Source organism: Peromyscus maniculatus, chromosome 10 (genome assembly GCF_049852395.1).
Source record: "Peromyscus maniculatus bairdii isolate BWxNUB_F1_BW_parent chromosome 10, HU_Pman_BW_mat_3.1, whole genome shotgun sequence".
Classification (NCBI taxonomy): Eukaryota; Metazoa; Chordata; class Mammalia; order Rodentia; family Cricetidae; genus Peromyscus; species Peromyscus maniculatus.
This window is the reverse complement of record NC_134861.1, coordinates 97,138,690-97,157,641: the sequence shown is the minus strand read 5'-3', so window position 1 is coordinate 97,157,641 and position 18,952 is coordinate 97,138,690. Positions and strand designations below refer to the sequence as shown.

Here is an 18,952-nt window from a genome sequence, read left to right as displayed (position 1 = left end):
TGCAGAGCCAGCAGCCTCCAAGAAGGGACTGTTCCTGGTAGGTGGACTTTTGGATGGATCAGTGTTCACATAAGGTCATCTCTCCCCTCTGCCTCCCTCTCCTGCCAATACTCCAGGTTATCCCCATCTCTCTGCTTACATAAGAAACATGCAGCTTCAATACTGGCCTATGTGAGACAAAACAGGCCCAATACTGAGTACTGAACTGACTTCCAATGGGTGTATTGTTTGGCCTCCTACTGTTCCCTGGATCAGCCCCTGAAGCTGTTGAGACTGCTGTGTTCAGAAGCCGACACATGCTTTGGCATCTCCCCAGTCGGCATTTGTCTGTCTTCTCCCCCATACACCCCGGCTCCTACTTAATTCTCCCAGATCAATTCTTCCTCCCTGTCCTCTCACAGCTCTGAGACTAACCTCCACTCACTTAGACACCTGAGACCTCTCTTCCTTTGCGCATCAGGGGAGACAAACCTATTTTGGCCCTGGAGCCCTATGCTCATCTCCTCTTGATGCAAGCTGGCAGAGGATCCTCTAGCCTTGGCCACAGCTGTGGGGAGACTCCTTACCAACAACCATATTGCTCCCTCCGTGGTCACCTACGCCTACAGGTGGTAACCTTTCCCAAGGGGCTCTCCTCCTCTGCTGGTCCCTTAGCCTGTCATGTCCTTACAAACGGCCCCTTGGTTTAACTTGCTTTAATTACTACTGTGGATTGCTATCTGCCTCCCACTTGTCACTCAAATCCCAGATGGAACACTGCAATCCAGGTTATGGCCCCACTGTTAGCACTCATGGATCGTAATGGATGGACCATGGAGGAGGCAGGATGACGGCCCAAAGGCGTAGAGTCTCATTGCTGGTCACGTTTCTTACTTCCTGAGTAGCTGTTTTTACTCTGCGAGCTACAGAACAAGAACAGCTTCATTCCTGTTCCATAAGTTGTGATAATTAGCTACCCTACAGGACTTACGGGTGCTTTATAAAAATAGCTCAAACCTACTTAGTACAGGGATAACAGTCACGAAATGTCCAGTCATGCTGACTTCTCCTTTCTAACTGGTGTGCTACAAAGCATCTATTAGAAACCCGGGACTTCCAAGCCAGCTGGGTGGCGCAGTGAGTAAAGGCACTTATCACACACCCCTGGTGAGCGGAGAAAACGGGGGTCCTTTGGCCTCCACATGTGCACCACGGCATGCCTGCTTCCATACACACATCACACACACATTTTGAAAATTAAAGCTTTTAGCACTTTAGCAAGTACTGTTTTATGCTGGAATTATTATGACCACAGGTGTAATGTGCTATAATTCCTATGCTTTGCTAAAGACAAAAAGCTTCACGAAGAAGAAATTCATTTTCTGTATCTTTTTTGTTTGTTTGTTTGTTTGTTCTTGTTGTTTTGTTTTTCGAGACAGGGTTTCCCTGTGTAGCTTTGCGCCTTTCCTGGCTCTTGTTCTGTAGACCAGGCTGGCCTCGAACTCACAAAGATCCGCCTGGCTCTGCCTCCCAAGTGCTGGGATCAAAGGCGTGTGCCACACACACACACACACACACACACACACACACACACACACACACACACACACACACCCGCCCGGCTCATTTTCTGTATCTTTTGGCCACAGTGATGAACACACAGATGATTATTTCCTGATTCTATAATAACTTGTATTAAACTAATTTTTCTTAAATGATTGGTAAACCTGTCACCCTTGCCCTTCTATTATCAAGCAGCATATCAAATTAAGATCATTAAAGAAATGTAGTGATAATAATCCAACATGAGTATGTTTGAGAATTCATCTCAAGTAATCACTTCAGCAAAAAATTAACAGAAACCCACAGTCTGTGCACTTGTATACAGAGTATATTAAATAACTTCTAGTCCCTCAACCCACCCTTCTATGATCTAATGTATTTAGAATATGAACAACGTTCTTCATATGATACCTGACCAACTTCCCACTCCAACACCAGACTGATCCTAGTTCAGGATTTGGAATTCTAATCCATTCAATGGGACAGTTATTAGACATGAGTATTAACAAGGAGTGACCTCTCCCTCCGAACAAGGGACTCCTATGTCCTCAGAAAGTGTGCTGCCCGGCCACCTCACCTCCACAGAGGGATGGATAGAGGCACAAGGCCCTGGGCAGCAATGCCTGTGAATTCGTCAATACAAGGGACAGAGGAGATAAAAAAAAGTGATGATGGAAGAGCCTCACAGTCAACCTAATAAATGATTAGGTTGGTTACTTTCAATTAGTGTGAAGTTAGGTGTACTTTGGGGCACAGGTGGGGTGTTTTACCTACTGGTCACTGTTGGAAATGATTTGTTGATGGGTTGAAATTGTAGACATCTAAACATGGTATAGACACCACCTTTGAAAGATGTCCCCTTTGTCTCCCATTAGCCTTCAGACCAGACACTGGTGTTTGCTGCTGAAATTCTCAGGATCAGTATTATCTTTCACGGCTTCACTCAGAGGGAAGCAAAATCCCACTATTTGTGTTGCACCCTCTGCTGGACATCAGAATTGATGCTTCTAGCACTGAAGGACTAAAACTGTCCAGCCACCATGAACTATTTCTGAACTGTGTCAAGACACAGCTCTGACTCAGGTATCTGGAGCAACATTTCCATATATGCCCAGAGCAGGAACAGTGTGGGTACATGTCAGTGGCAGCTCAGCTCAACATCAGACAGTCTGGGTGAGAATCTCAGCCGGGTTCCACAGAGTATCTGCCTCTGGGCTCACAACAGAGGGTGCTGGTGCCCCAAGATCTTGAACAGCTATAACTAACCTTCCTAATCGTGAACTTGAAAATGAGCATAATCACACTCTAAATGAACTGTGATGAGATCAGCACTGTGTGAAACATATAAACTTAAATGGAGACTGGAAAGGAAGATAAACATACACTTATATGATACTAGGTAATGGATATGTAGGAATGTGCGTGCCTATGTGTGTGTGTATGTGTGTGTGTGTGTGTGTGTGAGAGAGAGAGAGAGAGAGAGAGAGAGAGAGAGAGAGGAGAGAGGAGAGAGAGAGAGAGAGAGAGAGAGAGAGAGAGAGAGAGAGAGAGAGAGAGAAGCATGTACACATATTCCACCTGCCATTTCTTCTCTTAACCCTTCATTTTCCATTTTTCCAAAAGTCAGAACAAAATACATTAATACACAGGCTACTCTTGAACACACTGACACAGGAGAAAACTTCCTGAACAGAACACCAGTAGCCCAGGCACTAAGATTGGCAATTAATAAATGGGACCTCATGGAATTGAAAAGCTTCTGTAAGTCAAAGGACACTGTCAATAACACAAAAAGGTAGCCTACAGAATGGGGAAAGATCTTCACCAATGCCACATCTGACAGGGATCTGATTTTAAAAATATATAAAGAACTCAAGAAAGTAGACATAAAAAAAAAAAAAACAAATAAACCAATTTAAAAAATGGGGCACAGATCTAAACAGATAATTCTCAATACAGGAATCTCAAATGGCCAGTAAACTTAATGAAATGCTCAACATCCTTAGCCACCAGGAAAATGCAAATCAAAATGACTCTGAGATACCATCTTACACCTGTCACAATGGCTAAGATAAAAAATACAAGTGACAGCTTATGCTGGAGAGAATGTAGAGCAAGAGGAACACTCCTGCATTGCTGGTGGGAGTGCAAACTTGTACAGCCACTATGGAAATCAATATGGTGGTTTCTCAGAAAATTGGGAATCGATCTACCTCAAGACACAGCTATACCAATCTTGGACATATACCCAAAGGATGCTCAATGATATCACAAGAACACTTGCTCAACTATGTTCATAGCAGCTTTATTCATATTACCCAGAAACTGGAAACAACCTAGATGTCCATCAACCAAAGAATAGATAAAGAAAATGTGGTATATTTGCACCATGGAGTATTACTCAGCTGTTAAAAAAAAATAACACCATGAAATTTGCAGGTAAATGGATATAACTAGAAAAAAATCATTCTGAGTGAGGCAACCCAGACCCAGAAAGGTAAACATGGTATGTACTCACTTATAAGTGTATATTATCTGCAAAGTAAAGGATAACCAAGATATAATCCATAGAGCCAGAGAAGCTAAGTCAGAGGGAGGGCTCGAGGGAGGACTACTGAATCTCCCTGGGAAGGGGAAAGAAAATCGATATCACGAGTGGAGGTGGGGGGACGGGAACAGGAGGAATCAGGTTGGGGGAGGATGGAGGGAAGAGTAATGAAAGAGATGACTGGAATTGGGGGCATCTTGAGGATAAGCTAGAAACCAAGTGCAATGGGAACTCCCAGGAATCCACAAGGGTGACCCTAGCTAGGACTTGTAGCAATGAGAGAGAATCAGAACCTGAACTGGCCATCTCCTGTAACCAGGCCAGACTTCCGGTGGAGGAATTGGGACCCCAGCCCAACCACAAAACCTCCGACCTACAATTTATCCTGCCTACGAGATGTGATAGTTCAGGTGGTGCGGTCATTGTGGAGTGGCCAAACAATGACTGGCCCAGCTAGAGACCCATACCACAAGGAAGCCCACCCTGAGACTGCCTGGAGGGCCAGGACCTAGAGGCTAGACAGCCCAGAGACCTGGGACAGAAGTAAACACGAGTGTGTGTGGGGGGGGGGGGAGCGCCACCACAGGTTATCAAACATGCAGCGTGTAAACTACGAGAAGCTGCCTTGAAAACAATGATGCGTTAGCCAATGATACTATTTTATTCATTGTTGAGAAACTATAAGCTTAAACATTAAAAAAAAAATGCCATATAGCATAGAGTTCCATCTACTGCATTTATTTCAATGGCTGGAAGCAAAAGAAAAAATTCTAATTTCATGAAAGAAAAAGAAAAATGTAAAGTTGACAGGAAAACATAAACAAAGCAAAACAATGGAAATCTGGCAAAACCATGAAATCTGAATGTGTTAACCTCTTACTAGGAAAAAAGGGCTTTAAAATAAAAAGTAACTTATGAATTTTTTTCTAAGAAACCTACTTCATATAAAGTTAAAGAATGGAGGGACACTTCACATTTGCTACAAAAGCTTAGAGACCTTACTTCAATCTTGGTCCCACGTGACACTGGAAAGAGAACCAACTCGATCAAGCTGTCCTCTGATCCCTATGTGCAGCCACAGCTAACACCAGCGCATCACATCGTGCACACAATAATAAATGTTTCCCAAAAAGAGTAAGGTGACATGCTGCTTACTTCGTTTTTTGTCAACTTGTCACAAATTAGAGTCACCTGGGAAGAGGGAAACCCAAGCAAGGGATTCCCTCCACCAGACTGTCCCGAGGGTATCTGTGGGTGACTGATGTGGGAGGGTCCAACCCCCTGTGGGTGGTGCCAAACCCTGGCAGGTATAGGGGAGGCTGCTGAACAAGTCAGAGGAAGCAAGTCGGTAAGCATTGCCCTCCTCAGTCTCTGCTTCAGTTCCTGCCTCCAGCTCCTGCCCTGGCTCCCCTTGATGATGGACTGAAAGCTGTAATAGGAAACCAACCCTCTTCTCCCCGGGTTGCTTTGTGGAGATGAAAACACAGCAACAGGAAGTGACAGCAGTTACCTGACAAGGGAGATCAGAAAGTGAGCACTGGCCCCAAAGAGAAGATTAGTCCATACTGATCGATGCCATCAACCATGACGTCACTCGCATAAATTCTTAGGTGTTAAATAACACATTATCAAGACGCATGAAACGATACGTGTAATATAAAAATAAGCAAAATCACATGGGAAACTCTAAAATGACAGACTTCTGTTTAAGCGAAAACACAAAGTAAAACCTCCTAAAACAAGGATAACAAGCTTAAGCAGATAAAACCTTTACATAATAAATTAGCTAACAAAAAGGAAGATATGTACATATTAAACTAAATCATTTAGCAATTTTAAAAACTGCTTAAAAAATCGTAACTGTCACAGAAGGTGACACCAGGTACAAAGACAGCAGAATCAAGATGCCTCGGTCCCAGAATCTACTGCTGCACAGGAAACTTAATTTTATATATATATATCTATCTTTATCTCACTCCATATGTTCTCCTGGGATACAATATGAAACTCTACTTGAAGGGACTCTGTCTATAAATGCACAGTGCTAAGTATACATCAAAGAGTTACTAAGTTTGAACTGGTGGAGCTGCCATCAACTTGCAGGAAGTTCTCCGAACTAGTGAATGAGAAAACCAGTAGGAAGTTGTCCGAATTAGTGAAACGAGCAGGAAGAGGGGGAACGGAAGCGAGTAACATGCCAGCAGTGAGGAGCAGCTCCGCACACAGCACCGCGGAGTTGCGGATATTCCTCTACGCTGTGTGAAGTCGTGTCCCTGTGATTGGTGTAATAAAAAGCTAAATGGCCAATAGCTAGGCAGGAGGTACAGGAGGGACTTCCGGACAGAGAGAGCTCTGGGAAGAGGAAGGGCAGAGTCGCCAGACAGACGTGGGAAAATAGCAGGATGAGCATAATAGAGATGATGAGGTAACCAGCGTGGAAGAAAGTAGATTTTTAAAAAAGAGTTAGTTTAAGTTATAACAGCTAGTTAGAAACAAGCCTAAGCTAAGGCTGAGCTTTCATAATTAACAATAAATCTCTGTGTTATTTTTGTGTGTGTGTGTGTGTGAGCTGGCAGGCCAAAAACAAAGTCCCTCTTCACTGAGGTGCACAGGACAGCATCCACCCCCTAATCCCCAACCTCCAGCTCCCCACCCCACCCCCTGCTCCTTCCTTCCCTCCCAGCATGACAGATGCAGGGGGCCAGTAAGAATAAACCAACCCAGAGATCTCTAAAATGAACAAGAAAACACAACTGGTTGTGTAACTTCTGTCAGGTTCTCAAACTCTTCATCTTGGGTTTATGTCTTTGGCCTTGTTTGCAAACTTACTTTTTCTCATATCGAAGAAGCTCTGCTTTAGTTGACCAGGTACAGCTATAATTTTTTTTTTAAGTTCTTTTGGCAACTGATACTCAGTCTGGTTAATTACTCAAATTCTAGGCTTACTTCACATTGGGAATATGCTTACATATGTGTTGTTTGAAAATGCTGAGTAGTTCTAATGGACATGTTAATGTGAAAGCCAATGTGGTTTAATATTTAAGCACCATCTCTGTGTTGGGAACAAACGCAATCTCAGTGTTCTGTACTCGAAGGGCTAAGAACATGAAAGTCTGAAACATTCCATCTCCTGCTTCCTGAATTTCAGTGTAATATGCACATGACTTCCAGCTTTAGCATTTTGGTGTTGGAAGCCATGTCTTTAAAAAGGTCACATTGTGAATATAAGGAATGCAACATGCTGAGCTCCCAACACTATGGTGGTGGCTGCCAGGGCTGGAAGGAAGGCAGGTGGTAGTCAAAAGACACAACCCTCCAAGTCAGCAGAGCCCCGCGATGTAAAACCCGAGAGACGGTGATGGGAAAGAGGCCGGCATCAGCCCACTACTGAAATAATCAGGGCAAATTCTCAGATGATAGAAATGCTCTAAATCTGGACTGTGGTGGTTAAACCTCTGTACATTAGAAAAATAAATGACTCAGATGCTTGAGTGGATGGATCTTAAAGCATGTAAGTTACATCTCATTCAAGTTGTTCCCTAAATAAAGCTTTCTTCTTCCAAAGGAAAAAAGAAAAACAAACTAACGTCATTTTAAAGCTTGTTCATGGTTATTTATTTTAAATTTCTGGATTTTCTCTGTTGGCAGATTGTGCTTTGCTATCCAAGATGATTACATTTCAGAGCTGCGGTCAGACCATTATCTTCATGGTAGGTATTAAACTAAATATTTAATAATTGTGGCACATCTACCAAGCACCAGGAATAAACAATAGGTCATTAAAACAGAAAATAATAATGTGAAACTTCATTTAGATTTTTTTTTCTCTAAGCAAACATTCCTGGGTCTGCTCTCCTGTGAATTACACTCTTGAGAATATTTCACTTTTTTTTCATCTACCAGCTTATTGTAGGGAGTGTAAATGAGGGAGATGGGTGAAGGTACCCACACGGGGAAGCTGCTCTTAACTGGAGCCACCTCTCTAGTCTCTCACCAAAGAACATTATTAAATGACTGATTAAATTCTCATTCTCTCCATGTATGAAAAAGACGGACTCTTTTCTGTGTGGCCGTCAACTGTTAAGCATCCCTCAGTCTACATTGGAAGAGGTAGGTTTCTTCTTAGGAGCTTTGTAAAAAGCCTAGGGATGGCACAAACTGGCTTCCTTGTCCCCATAAAAGGCCTCAGAGAGGACGTAACAGAGTTCTATGCTTCAGGGCCAGCAAGATGGACAGCAGTTAAGGCACCGAACGTGCAGGCCTAGTGGCCTGAGTTCAAGGTGGAACCCGTACAAAAGTAGGAGAGAAATGACTTTACAAAGTTGTCCTCTGACCTCCACAAGAACACTGGTGTGCACATGCATGCATGCATGCAAACACACACACACACACACACACACACACACACACACACACACACACTTTAAAACCCATACTTTAACATGCTTTGATTCAGGATACATGATTTTTCTGGACTCGAAAGCCAACAGTTCCTGAGATGGGTTTTGAGCTCCGGCTTCCCTCCCCTCCCGCCCCAGAGAACACATGAACACACAGAAGTAAGAGAGGAGAGATACAAACTAGGTCAGCTACGTTTCCCTTAAAGCCTAGTGATGGCTGAGGACTTGGAAGAAGCAATGAACTTTAAGGGAAGCAGTGACGCAAACTGTCAGGATCGGAAAGGGGACCTCGGAAGCCATGTGCCAACAGGAGCCGTGTCGGGGAACACTGTCTCCTGAGAGTAAAACGTGGAAGTGTGATAGTCACTGATACGAAAGCCAACATCCAAACCCTTGGCTGGGATTTTTGTATACAGTAGGTTTCTCGTGCATCTCACAGTGAAGTCGGTCACAGCCAACAATGAACTGGCCAGCAGAGAATGTCCCCAAATTCCAACCTGAACCGAAAACCACACTGAGAAGAAAAGTGTTAGCTTGACCCTCCTGTTGCTCACATGCTTCTCAGTTATGATTATGACAGGCTAAACACCTTCAAAACATTTCCATTAGAGAGGGAAACCGTGTACTCACAGATGCACAAGACTATGAGAAAAAGGAGGTACGTGACCAGTTCCCGTAACACACTTTTCAGATATTTCTCTCGGTTAGTGTTGCTCTCTTCCATGAGTCTTGTTCCCCAGAGACCTTTAAAATAATGAAAAACAAACAAAACAAGGTCATCTTTCTTAAGAAATTTCACAAGTGGCAAAAGGAAAAATGAAACTAATAGTAAACCAGTTCTCATATGGAAATATGAATACATAAGAGTACTGCATGTGACTTAGAAGTCACTTAATTTAGTATACACCATGCTCCACCCCCCTCAAAAGTACAAACTCCAAATCAAACCAGTCATTTTTATAACTTCTAGGACCATTAGCAAATATCTTTAAAAGTTTAGGAGGATGGAAAAGGAAGACAATTTAAAAGACTTAGCAATTTGTGTCACATAGCTCTTCCTCCTGCCTGGTACAGGACACACCTGGTGTCCCCCCTGCTAAACTCAGCTAAGTAGACGGTGTGACCACAGGGTACATCACGCTGAGGTCGCCACAGTACAAAATCCGAGCTGTTGCATCATTTCATTTGGAAACACCTACTGAGCTTCTAGCATGGCGGCAGGAAGGCTGCTCTGGGCTCCTCTTTGTCCTGTAAGAATGGCACACAACGGCACACAATGGCAACTGACCACCACGCTTAGCCTGTTTAAGCTTAGCAGGTTTGTAAAGGGCCAATTACTATGGTTTTAAACTAACGGCAACAGCTCATGTGGCCCTTCTGTCTTTCGTTTGGGAAAAACTACGATCAGCAGCCATGTCCTGTGTTTCAGCAGATGGAAAGTGTCAGGCTAGTGAAGTAAAGATGATGTAACCCTCGGAGAGGTTACTGGAGAGAATGACAGGTTTGGGATTCAGCCAGCAGGCAGTATGGTGGCTGTCCAAGCCCCTGTTAATAAACAGTGTGGTCAAGTCGCAATGCCAGATCTTTGGGAGAGCCTTAATATCTTCCCTAAAACACTGACTTCTCAATCCTTCCAGTTAGGCTATGAACAGACACAAACCTGGCTCCCATATGTCACCTCTCATTCTCTCTAGACCTTACCCCTTTCATTAACCCAAAATCAGACCACATCTGAGCTAGAAACAAGCCACAGGGAGAAAGGGGAACGCTGTAAGGTTTTTCACATCGAGGAAATGAGGTCATCATTAAGCTTGACAGACTTTTTTTTAACAACATAACACCACAAGAGCTCTACTCTATTAAATTTAGATATTCCATTTTCCTTTTCTTCCTTTAAAAAATTAGCATCTAAATTTCAAGGACACCATGTTACGCATCTCAGGTTTCACCACTCTGAGAGCTGAGCACAGTTTATGACCAGGTCTGCTGCTGCCAAGAGCTGGTATTTGTCAGGGAATTGCTCATGCAGAAGAAATGCAGCAAGCAGAATGTTTATTCATTGAAACTCTATCATATCCGAGGGTTTTTACAAATGTAGATGACATGGAAAATTACAAGTCAGGCTAACACTGCAGCCAAGGATCAGGCTCGGCATCCCCGGGTACAACTATTCTTCTGTCTTTGGGTCGAGTTCTTCTGGAGGCCAGGCCTACAGCATGTGTAATGTGGTGCCTGCTAGTCTCTATAGCATCTTTACTGCTACGTGGTCAGTGATTTTATTCCTTCCAATGGTTTATAGACAGCCATGCAATAAGGAATAGACATAATTTCATACAAATGGTATTCTCTGACCTTTAAATAGAAACAGACAAAAAACGATGTCAGATTTTTCTCAAGCCAAATTTACAAAGAATTATGGCAATTTAATTCAAGCCCTTAAAAGGAAATGAAAAGAAACATCCCTTTTCTTATCTCTATATGCTATCATGTGTTTACTTTTTCTAAATTACCCTACCTACCTCCTAAATATTAACAGTCTTTACTTGTCCCCCACCCCCCACTGGGTACACATAAAGGTCTTTCTTAGAAGATTTTCAGAGACCTCTCTGCATCAGTATCCTGTTGCAGATGACTCCCCCAGTTAGGTTGACAGGCAGGAGTGGTTTAAGGTGCATATTACATGGCAGCTCAGATTCACATGCCCCAAATGAATGCTCTTTTCCCCCTCTAGAAACTTCTTCCTATTTGAGCAAATGGCATCAGATCTGAGGTCCATCTCAAAGGCAGCTCTCTCTCCTCTTGTCCTTCTTCACATGGAGTTGGTTCTGCAATTATTTTATTTTATGCGTTGAGACAGGGTCTCATTCTGTAGCGTAGTCTGAGTTGAACTTGGAATGCTTCTCCTGCCTCTGCCTCCGGAGTGCTGGGAATGCAGACATGCACCACCACACCAAGCCTGAATCTGTAACTCTGATGGCTTCTGTCTTTAATCTAGGCCTATAGCATCACAGCCTGTATGCTGACTTGCAATTCTGGTCACTTTTTTATGTGTCAGCTCTCTCCTGACCATCCATCCACTCACTGTATCCTCTACATTCTTCAGTCTGGCATATGATTATACTAGTCCTGTCTGAAGTCTCCAGTACTCCAAATGCCTACAGGAAAGTGTACCAGCTCCCTAAGGCAACATTCAGGTCTGCTCAGCCTTGTTCCTGCTACTGTTCCCTGCCAGAATCCACCCCCCCCCTTCAAGTGTGACTCACTTTGAATCCCCATGAAGACCTTCACTGACTTCCTCAGGTGAGACAGATTACCTCTGCCTTGAGTTCCTCCCATACCCAACACACTCACTACTGTAACTACTGATCTGCAGCCACTTCCCCTGCTAGACTTGGAATCTGAGCAGCTTGAGATTTGGGGCTGTGCATTATTGATCCACGCATGCCTAGGATCTATTATCACAGCAGCAATTCTCCACAAGTTTATTGACGACATGGTCACATTACTAATGCGACTTCATCACACCCTAGAGGGCAAAGCCAGCAATGAAAATGGAAACTGTTTGTACAAAAGTTTGGTGCAAATGAACGAAGGAAGAGATGACGGAGGGTGTGGAGTAAAGCTAAAGAGGAAGTCTCTGTGTCCCCATGTGGGGCGCACAGGTACACACAGAGGCCAGAGGACAACCTCGGGAGCCTCTCCTCAGTCACTGTCTTAGTGAGGGTCTCTATTGCTGCGGTGGAAATGCCAAGACCAAAGAGCAAGTTGGGGAGGAAAGGGTTTATTTGGCTTACACTTCAGCATTGCTGTTCATCACTGAAGGAAGTCAGGACAGGCACTCAAACAGGGCAGGAACCTGGAGGCAGGCGCTGATGCAGAAGCCAGGTAGGGGTGCTGCTTTCTGGCTTGCTCCCATGATTTGCTCAGTCCACCTTCTTATAGAAGCCAGGACCACTAGGCCAGGGATGACCCCACCCACCATGGGCAGGCCCTCCCCCATCAATCACTGATAGAGAACATGCCTTACAACTGGATCTTATGGAGGCATTTTCTCAGCTGAGGCTCCTTCCTCTGATGACTCTAGCTTGGGTCAAGGTGACACAAAACCTGCCAGTACACTGTCCACCTCGGTTTTGAGACAGAGGCGCCCCCCCCCCCGCCGCCGCCCGCCCCCCGCCGCCCCCCCCCCCGGCCCCCATTGCTGGCCAGGAAGTTGCCAAGTGAGCTAGACAGTCCTGCCTTGCCTTCCCCGCTGGTGGGATTGGAAGCACATGACACCACCACACACTCAGCTTTTTAAATATGGGTTCTGGGGATCAAACTAAGGATGCTGCAATCTCCCTAGCCCAAAGGAAAGTTCCAGCCGCCAAATGTAAAAGGTGAAAAGAAAAAAAAAAAAGAAAAAGACAAAAACAAAGGAACAAGCCCCTCCTCCCATTGGGCTGTGGGGGTCCTTCTACTCATCAGCTGGGGCTGAAGGCCAATATCAGCCCTCAGGTATCTTTGTTTCCTGCCTCAGTCATGACTAGAAGCTGGGTGTCCCTCGGCCTCTACCAGGCAGATTGAGCAGAATCAGGCCAGGACCTTCAGCAGCAGTCATAAGGAGGAAGGCTCTGGCTACCCTTTGGTACCATCAGGCTCTGGAGAGTTACTCCTGCTCTACGTGGCCACCACAGGCATAACGTATGTCCACCACCCATGAGGACACGGGCCACAGCGATGCCTGTGAGTGAAGGGTTGAGCACTCCCCTATGTTTTTGGTGAAACCATGGCTCTGGTCTTTAGGGAGGTCCCAGGAAGGGAGTATCTGGAGTGGTAACTGAGATAGCAGGGAGACAGAACACTAGAAAGGATCGTAGGAGACTAGTCACCTGGGAGGGCAGCCTGCCCATCAGCTCAGCCACATCTCTCAGCAGTATTTCACACAGGATGGCTGGGGGATGGGCAGTGAGGAAGAGTTGAGAGCAGGTGCTCGAGACTGGGTGCCACTGACCCCACGGTGAGGAGACCAGACTCCACACTGGCTGTAAGCATCAAGTCTGAGAGATGGCCCCCAGTTACCCACAAGGTCTAGCCTAGGACCCGCCTCTGAAACATTTCTATACTAAGGTGCCGCCTTCAAAAACTGATAATTTGCCAGTGGCACATGCCTTTAATTCCAGCACTCAGGAGGCAGAGCCAGGTGGATCTCTGTGAGTTCGAGGCCAGCCGGGTCTATAGAGTGAGATCTAGGACAGGCTCCAAAACTACACAGAGAAACCCTGTCTCGAAAGAAAACAAAACAAAACAAACAAAAAACAAACAAACAAACAAACAAACAAAAAACTTGATATGTCAATACTTTGGAAAAGCTCCAAAGATCTCAAAAAAGTTTCAGGGAGCCGAGTAAGGTATTATTTTAACTGTAATCCTAGTAGCCAACTTCTGGAGGGATGAAGCAGGGGATGGAAAGTCCCAGGCCAGCTTGTACTGTGAGACCCTGTCTCAAAAGGCCAAAATTTTAAAAAATACCCAAAACATGTCCATTATCAGGGAAAAGTTAGGGAAATGGGGTGTTTATGTGTGAATATGATAAAAATACACTGTATGCATGAAAGGAACTCTCAAATATAATAAAAATACTAAATTAAAAAAAAAAACATGTCCCTCAACTAAGTAATGGGTAAACAAAATGTAATCCACATACACAATGAACCAGGAGCCAGTCATCTCTAGGAGCAAAGTTCAGGAGCACACTGCTGCAGGCAGGAGCTTGAAACTAGGCTACACAAAATAAGCCAGACACAGCAAGGAAAATTCTGACTTCACTGGTAGTGTACATGATCATGAAAAAGTCTGGGGAAAAAACAGTTAAGTAAACCACACTGTTAGAAATACATCTAATGCCCATTGAGCTCTGGCTAAAATGGTAAATGTGATGTTGCATGAACTTTGGCACAATTAAAAAAAGAAAGTAGGTTCCTCCCCTTCAGACAAACTAGGAATTAGGATACACAGAGTCAATGATATGGTTAACCCTAAGTATCCTGATGAATCAACGTTTAAAAAGTAGGGAAATATGAAAAATGGCTGACTAAAGTTAGGTATCAGCACTGCAGGTATCAGTCATAGCAAGAACAGCTTCGGGATCCAATGCCTGTAATTAAATCCTAGTTCCAATATTTAATAGTTGTGAAGTCATTTAAGATATAAAAGCCTTGGTTCCCTCATCAGGAAGATGGTGTGAGGATAGCTCCTACAATACAGGGGACACCCTATGGACAAAACTATGACCATAAAAAAGGCGTCAAGAGTGCTGAGCACAGTGGGTAATTAATTCATTGCCACTTCACAGGTTAGGGCACGGTGTCTCCTCGGCCTCTCTACCCGTGACATGCTGGGTGGGATGATGTACCTAATGGGTTAGGGCACGGTGTCTTGGCCTCTCTACCCCTGACATGCTGGGTGGGATGGTGCGCTGTAGTGGAGGAAGAGGCCTCCCTGTGCTCTGTAAGATGTCAGTACCATTCTTGCCTTCTACCCAGCAGGTGCATCCCTCCTCCCATCCTGTGTTGTCAAAGCCCCCAACACATTCGCAAAGATTTGCTGCCCATTTTAGACACCTTCTCATTTGATTATTTCAACACATCGAGGGTTATGTACTGCCCATTTCTTTTCTAAAAGAAAACTTCAGGGTCAGAGCAGTTAAATAACATGTTCAAGGTCAAACAGTAGGAGAACCAGGATTTAAATGCAGGCCTGTCTAAACCACATTGCTTCAACATCTGGATAGTTTCTGTGCTGGACTGGGAATTGCAGACAGAGGTGTGGGGGGGGAGGGGGGCAACAAGAAATACCAGGATGAAACTCTTAAAGAGGGGGGGTAAGATAACTAGGTGGGTGAGAGTTAGTGAAACCCTAACTCTTCACGGATGCCTCTGGTGGCAAAAGTTTGAGAACACGGGATTCAATCTGCTGTTGGAAAATCTGTGTCCTCTCCAGCCTAGTGGAGAGTTGTGTGCACAGAAGGCTGACACACGAACCAGCTGGTATCTGGAGAAGCAATCATCTTGTTGGAATGGTCGAAAACATTATTTTAAAACAGACTTCCAGTCTTTAAACACTCATGGGGTAGGGGTAATGTTTTCTTTGCAACTGTTTAAGAAATACATCTAGAATGATAAATGGTCTACAGGCGTTTCAGTATTCATGTCGTCAACGACTCTCCTCTCCACCAATCCTACCTATCTAAAGGCATCACTCTCAAATCATGGTTAACGCTGTAGGTCTCTTCCTAGACCAGCTGAAGGGACATGGCGCATGGCCACCAAATGAAAAGCATGGGAGCTGGAATAAACTTGTTCCTCATTTTGGGACATTTAGCAAACACACAGCTCATCGGTTGTACTAGAATTGTCTCTTTTCGTCCTCTACAAGCCCCAGATACTCCCGAAAACGGCTTTCTCCTCTTTACGCAAGTGTGCTAGCATCCTAAAGAGAGAGGGAGGCGCCCAAGGAATTCGCACCAACAAGGGCGCAGTGGAATTCCGCGCTGGGTACCGGAAATCGCGCAGAGTGAGCGGAGGTGGGGAGGGCGCTCGCGAAGGAGGCGGGAACGCGGAGGACGAGGGTTCGGGCCCGCAGGCAGGCAGTTCTCACGCGTGCACTGGACGCCGCGGGTCCTGTTCTTACCTCGCAGCCCGCGCACCAGCCTCTCGGCCCAGGCCACTCGGGGCGGCTGCCCGTCCAGGGGGAGGTGGCGATGCAGCGGGTCCCCGCCGCCTGCGGGGCTGGGACACGGCGCTCCCTGGTCCTCTAGCCGGCGCCTCCTCCCGCTCGGGTGCCCGGCGCCCCGGTAACTCCCCAGCGCCCGGCCGCGGGCGCCTGCCGAGCTCACAGCCGAGGAGGAGGCCGACCTGCGGCTGCCCGGGCGCCACTCCACGTCCATCTCCACCACCATCCCTCCTTCCTCCCCTTCCACCTCGTCGTCGTCGTCGTCCTCCTCGGCCTCGAAGCCCGGGTTATCGCGGCTCCACGCCTGCCTGGAGCACGACGAGAGCGGAGGAGAAGGGGAGGCCGAGGCTCCGGCCGGGGGGTCCCGCGCAGCCGCCTGCCGGATGCGCTCCATCTCGATCTCCAGGCCCCGCTGCTCCCGGAGGCCTCCCGGGACGGCCAGGCCGGCGCCCCCAGCCGCGCCTCCTGCAGCCAGCCGGCCTGACCCGGGAGCTCGCGGTGCGGGCGAGCGCTTGGCATCCCCGGGCGGCTGCGGCTGCACGCGGTTGGAGTTCACCATCGCGGTCACTGGTGCCCCGCGCGCCCCGGAGCGGCGCTGCCCTCTGCCGCAGGAGCCATGTTCTTTTCTTCCCGGGGTCCGCCGCCTGCTCCCCGCCCCCGCCCGCCTCCTCGGCCCGCCTCCCGGGGCTAGGCTTCGCCTCGGCTGGCCTCAGGCGCGGGGAAGTGGCCCTGGCGGCCAGCGCGTGTCCCGCGACTCCCGGGCCAGCGTTCCAAGTGGAGCCGGGGTCCCGAGCGGCGCCCACGTTTCTATGGGGTGGCTCGCGAAAGGAGGGAGTGCTTGGCCGGCCAGCTCCTCTGGAAAAGGAGTCCTGGGTTTGTCCATGCCTGCAGGACCTGGAGATAATGCTTAGGCCATGTCCATCCCCTGCCTAGGTTTACCAAGGCCCAAAGAGAAGAGTAAAGACTGGGATCCTCTTGTTGCATAGTGTGAACTGGTGAAATCTAGCTTGAACTGAAGTCTCCAGGAGGGCAAAGAAATCTATCCTTCATTTAAAAAACAGAACAGATCACTAAGGCTGTCCCGCCTTGCACTTGGTGGCCCTCATCCCGGATTCTACTGCTCTCCTGTCTCCTCTCTCCAGACATCCCGAGGATGCCAACGACTGGGTTTTGGGACTCGGATCGCTCATGCCTCCACCATTATCTCATTTCCGCTCCTGCTCAGCACTGGGCTCTGAGGAACGGAATCCTGCCTCAGGCCTTAGGTCTAGATGTTCATTCCTCCCTCCGCCCCAGCTGGCACATCCAACTTAACGCTCTGCAGCTGGTTCATGCTGAGCCTTCTCCAAGCTCAATTTTCTATGGTGTCCCCATCTCTTTGAAATCCCATATCCCTGGTTGAGACTTGTGCTCTCTCGCTTCACTTCTAAGGCTTCTCTTAAGATATTCTCATTCTAAGGCTTCTCTTAAGATATTCTCATCATCATCCTCTTCAGATCCTTCATGAGTCTCCCTGATGAACTCTCTGCTTTTAATTCCTGCTGCTAGCATGTTCATTCCACACTGGAGTGAATGATTTCTGCCAGTTCTGCCTCTCTTCTGCCATTCCAGGACTAAACCAGCCTCACCACCTTCTTTAGCTTGGGGGGAAAAGACTGGACTAGAAGCCTTCAGGAGTGCTAGGACGCCTGTGTTCTCCCCGTCCCCCCAGATTATAGGATCGGCCATGTTGATTCGTAAAGGAGTCTATGGAATTCTAGCATAAGTGACAGCATTTAATTTCTGTAGTTTAGCAAATGTGCATGATCTGCTCCGATGTTAGTGTGCTAGGCTTGTTAAAACAACCTACCTCATGCTGTGTTCAATAATACAAATATATTTTTTTCAGAATAGGTTGGTTGGCCTCCCCTGAGGTCGCTCTTGGATTGCAGATGGCTCATTTTGCCTGTGTCTCCCCACTGTCCTCCCTTGGATATTTTCTCCTCCTCCTCCTCCTCCTCCTCCTCCTCCTCCTCCTCCTCCTCCTCCTCCTCCTCTGCATCATAGTGGTTACAGACAACTATAATTGTATGATTTAAATTTAGTTGCTTTGAGAAAGACCCAGTGACCAAGTATAGTCGTATACTGACAAACTAGAGCTTAGGAATTCAATGTATGAATTTGGGGGTACACACAATTCAGTCATAATGAGCCCTATAATACTTTTCTAGAATTTCAGTGATGCTCCAGTCTTTGTCTGTGTTTATACCACACTAATTCATTATCAGCACCATAGAAGCAGACAACTGCAGGACCTGGGGGGAAGTTACTTCACGTGTGCCTCTGAAAATAGAAAAAATACAAACCTGCCTCGTAGGTTTGTAGTGACCAGGTGAATTGATACATGTGTCTGAGACCATCCCTACATATGTCTGAGACCATCCCTACATGTGTCTGAGACCATCCCTTTCGGCTGCTGTAACAAAATTACCATTACCCCGTGGCTTAGAAACATTTACTTCTCACAGTTCCAGAAGAGAAGGTTTCAGTGCATGGTGCTGGCTGAGTTGGTATGTGTGGAAAGTCCTTTCTGAGTCATAAGGCACCTCTTAGATGTATCTTCATGTGGTGAAAGGGACACAAAGCCTGTGTTGGGATTTGGATCTTAAATGTCTGTAGATGTAACCAACCGTCTTATTAAATAAGAAACACAGAAACAATGTAAAAGAGAAAGCCGAGAGGTCAGAGCTCAGAGCTAAAATCTCACCCT

At 46.3% G+C, this 18,952-nt stretch overlaps 1 protein-coding gene and 1 non-coding gene across 2 annotated transcripts in view; one reads left to right on the top strand and one right to left on the bottom strand.

Annotated features, from left to right (window-relative positions):
* Positions 1–16,840, bottom strand: part of Pkd2 (polycystin 2, transient receptor potential cation channel) — a 44,781-nt gene extending 27,941 nt beyond the window's left edge. The window contains exons 1-2 of the mRNA XM_015994243.3: positions 16,162–16,840; positions 9,121–9,234 (exon numbers count right to left, since the gene is read on the bottom strand). Of these exons, the coding sequence (XP_015849729.2) occupies positions 9,121–9,234; positions 16,162–16,762 (715 nt within the window). The 5' untranslated portion in view covers positions 16,763–16,840. The remainder of the gene's footprint in view (positions 1–9,120; positions 9,235–16,161) is intronic.
* LOC143267700 (small Cajal body-specific RNA 20) lies at positions 12,915–13,015 on the top strand. The gene has a single exon (XR_013043122.1).
* Positions 16,841–18,952: the final 2,112 nt, after the last annotated feature.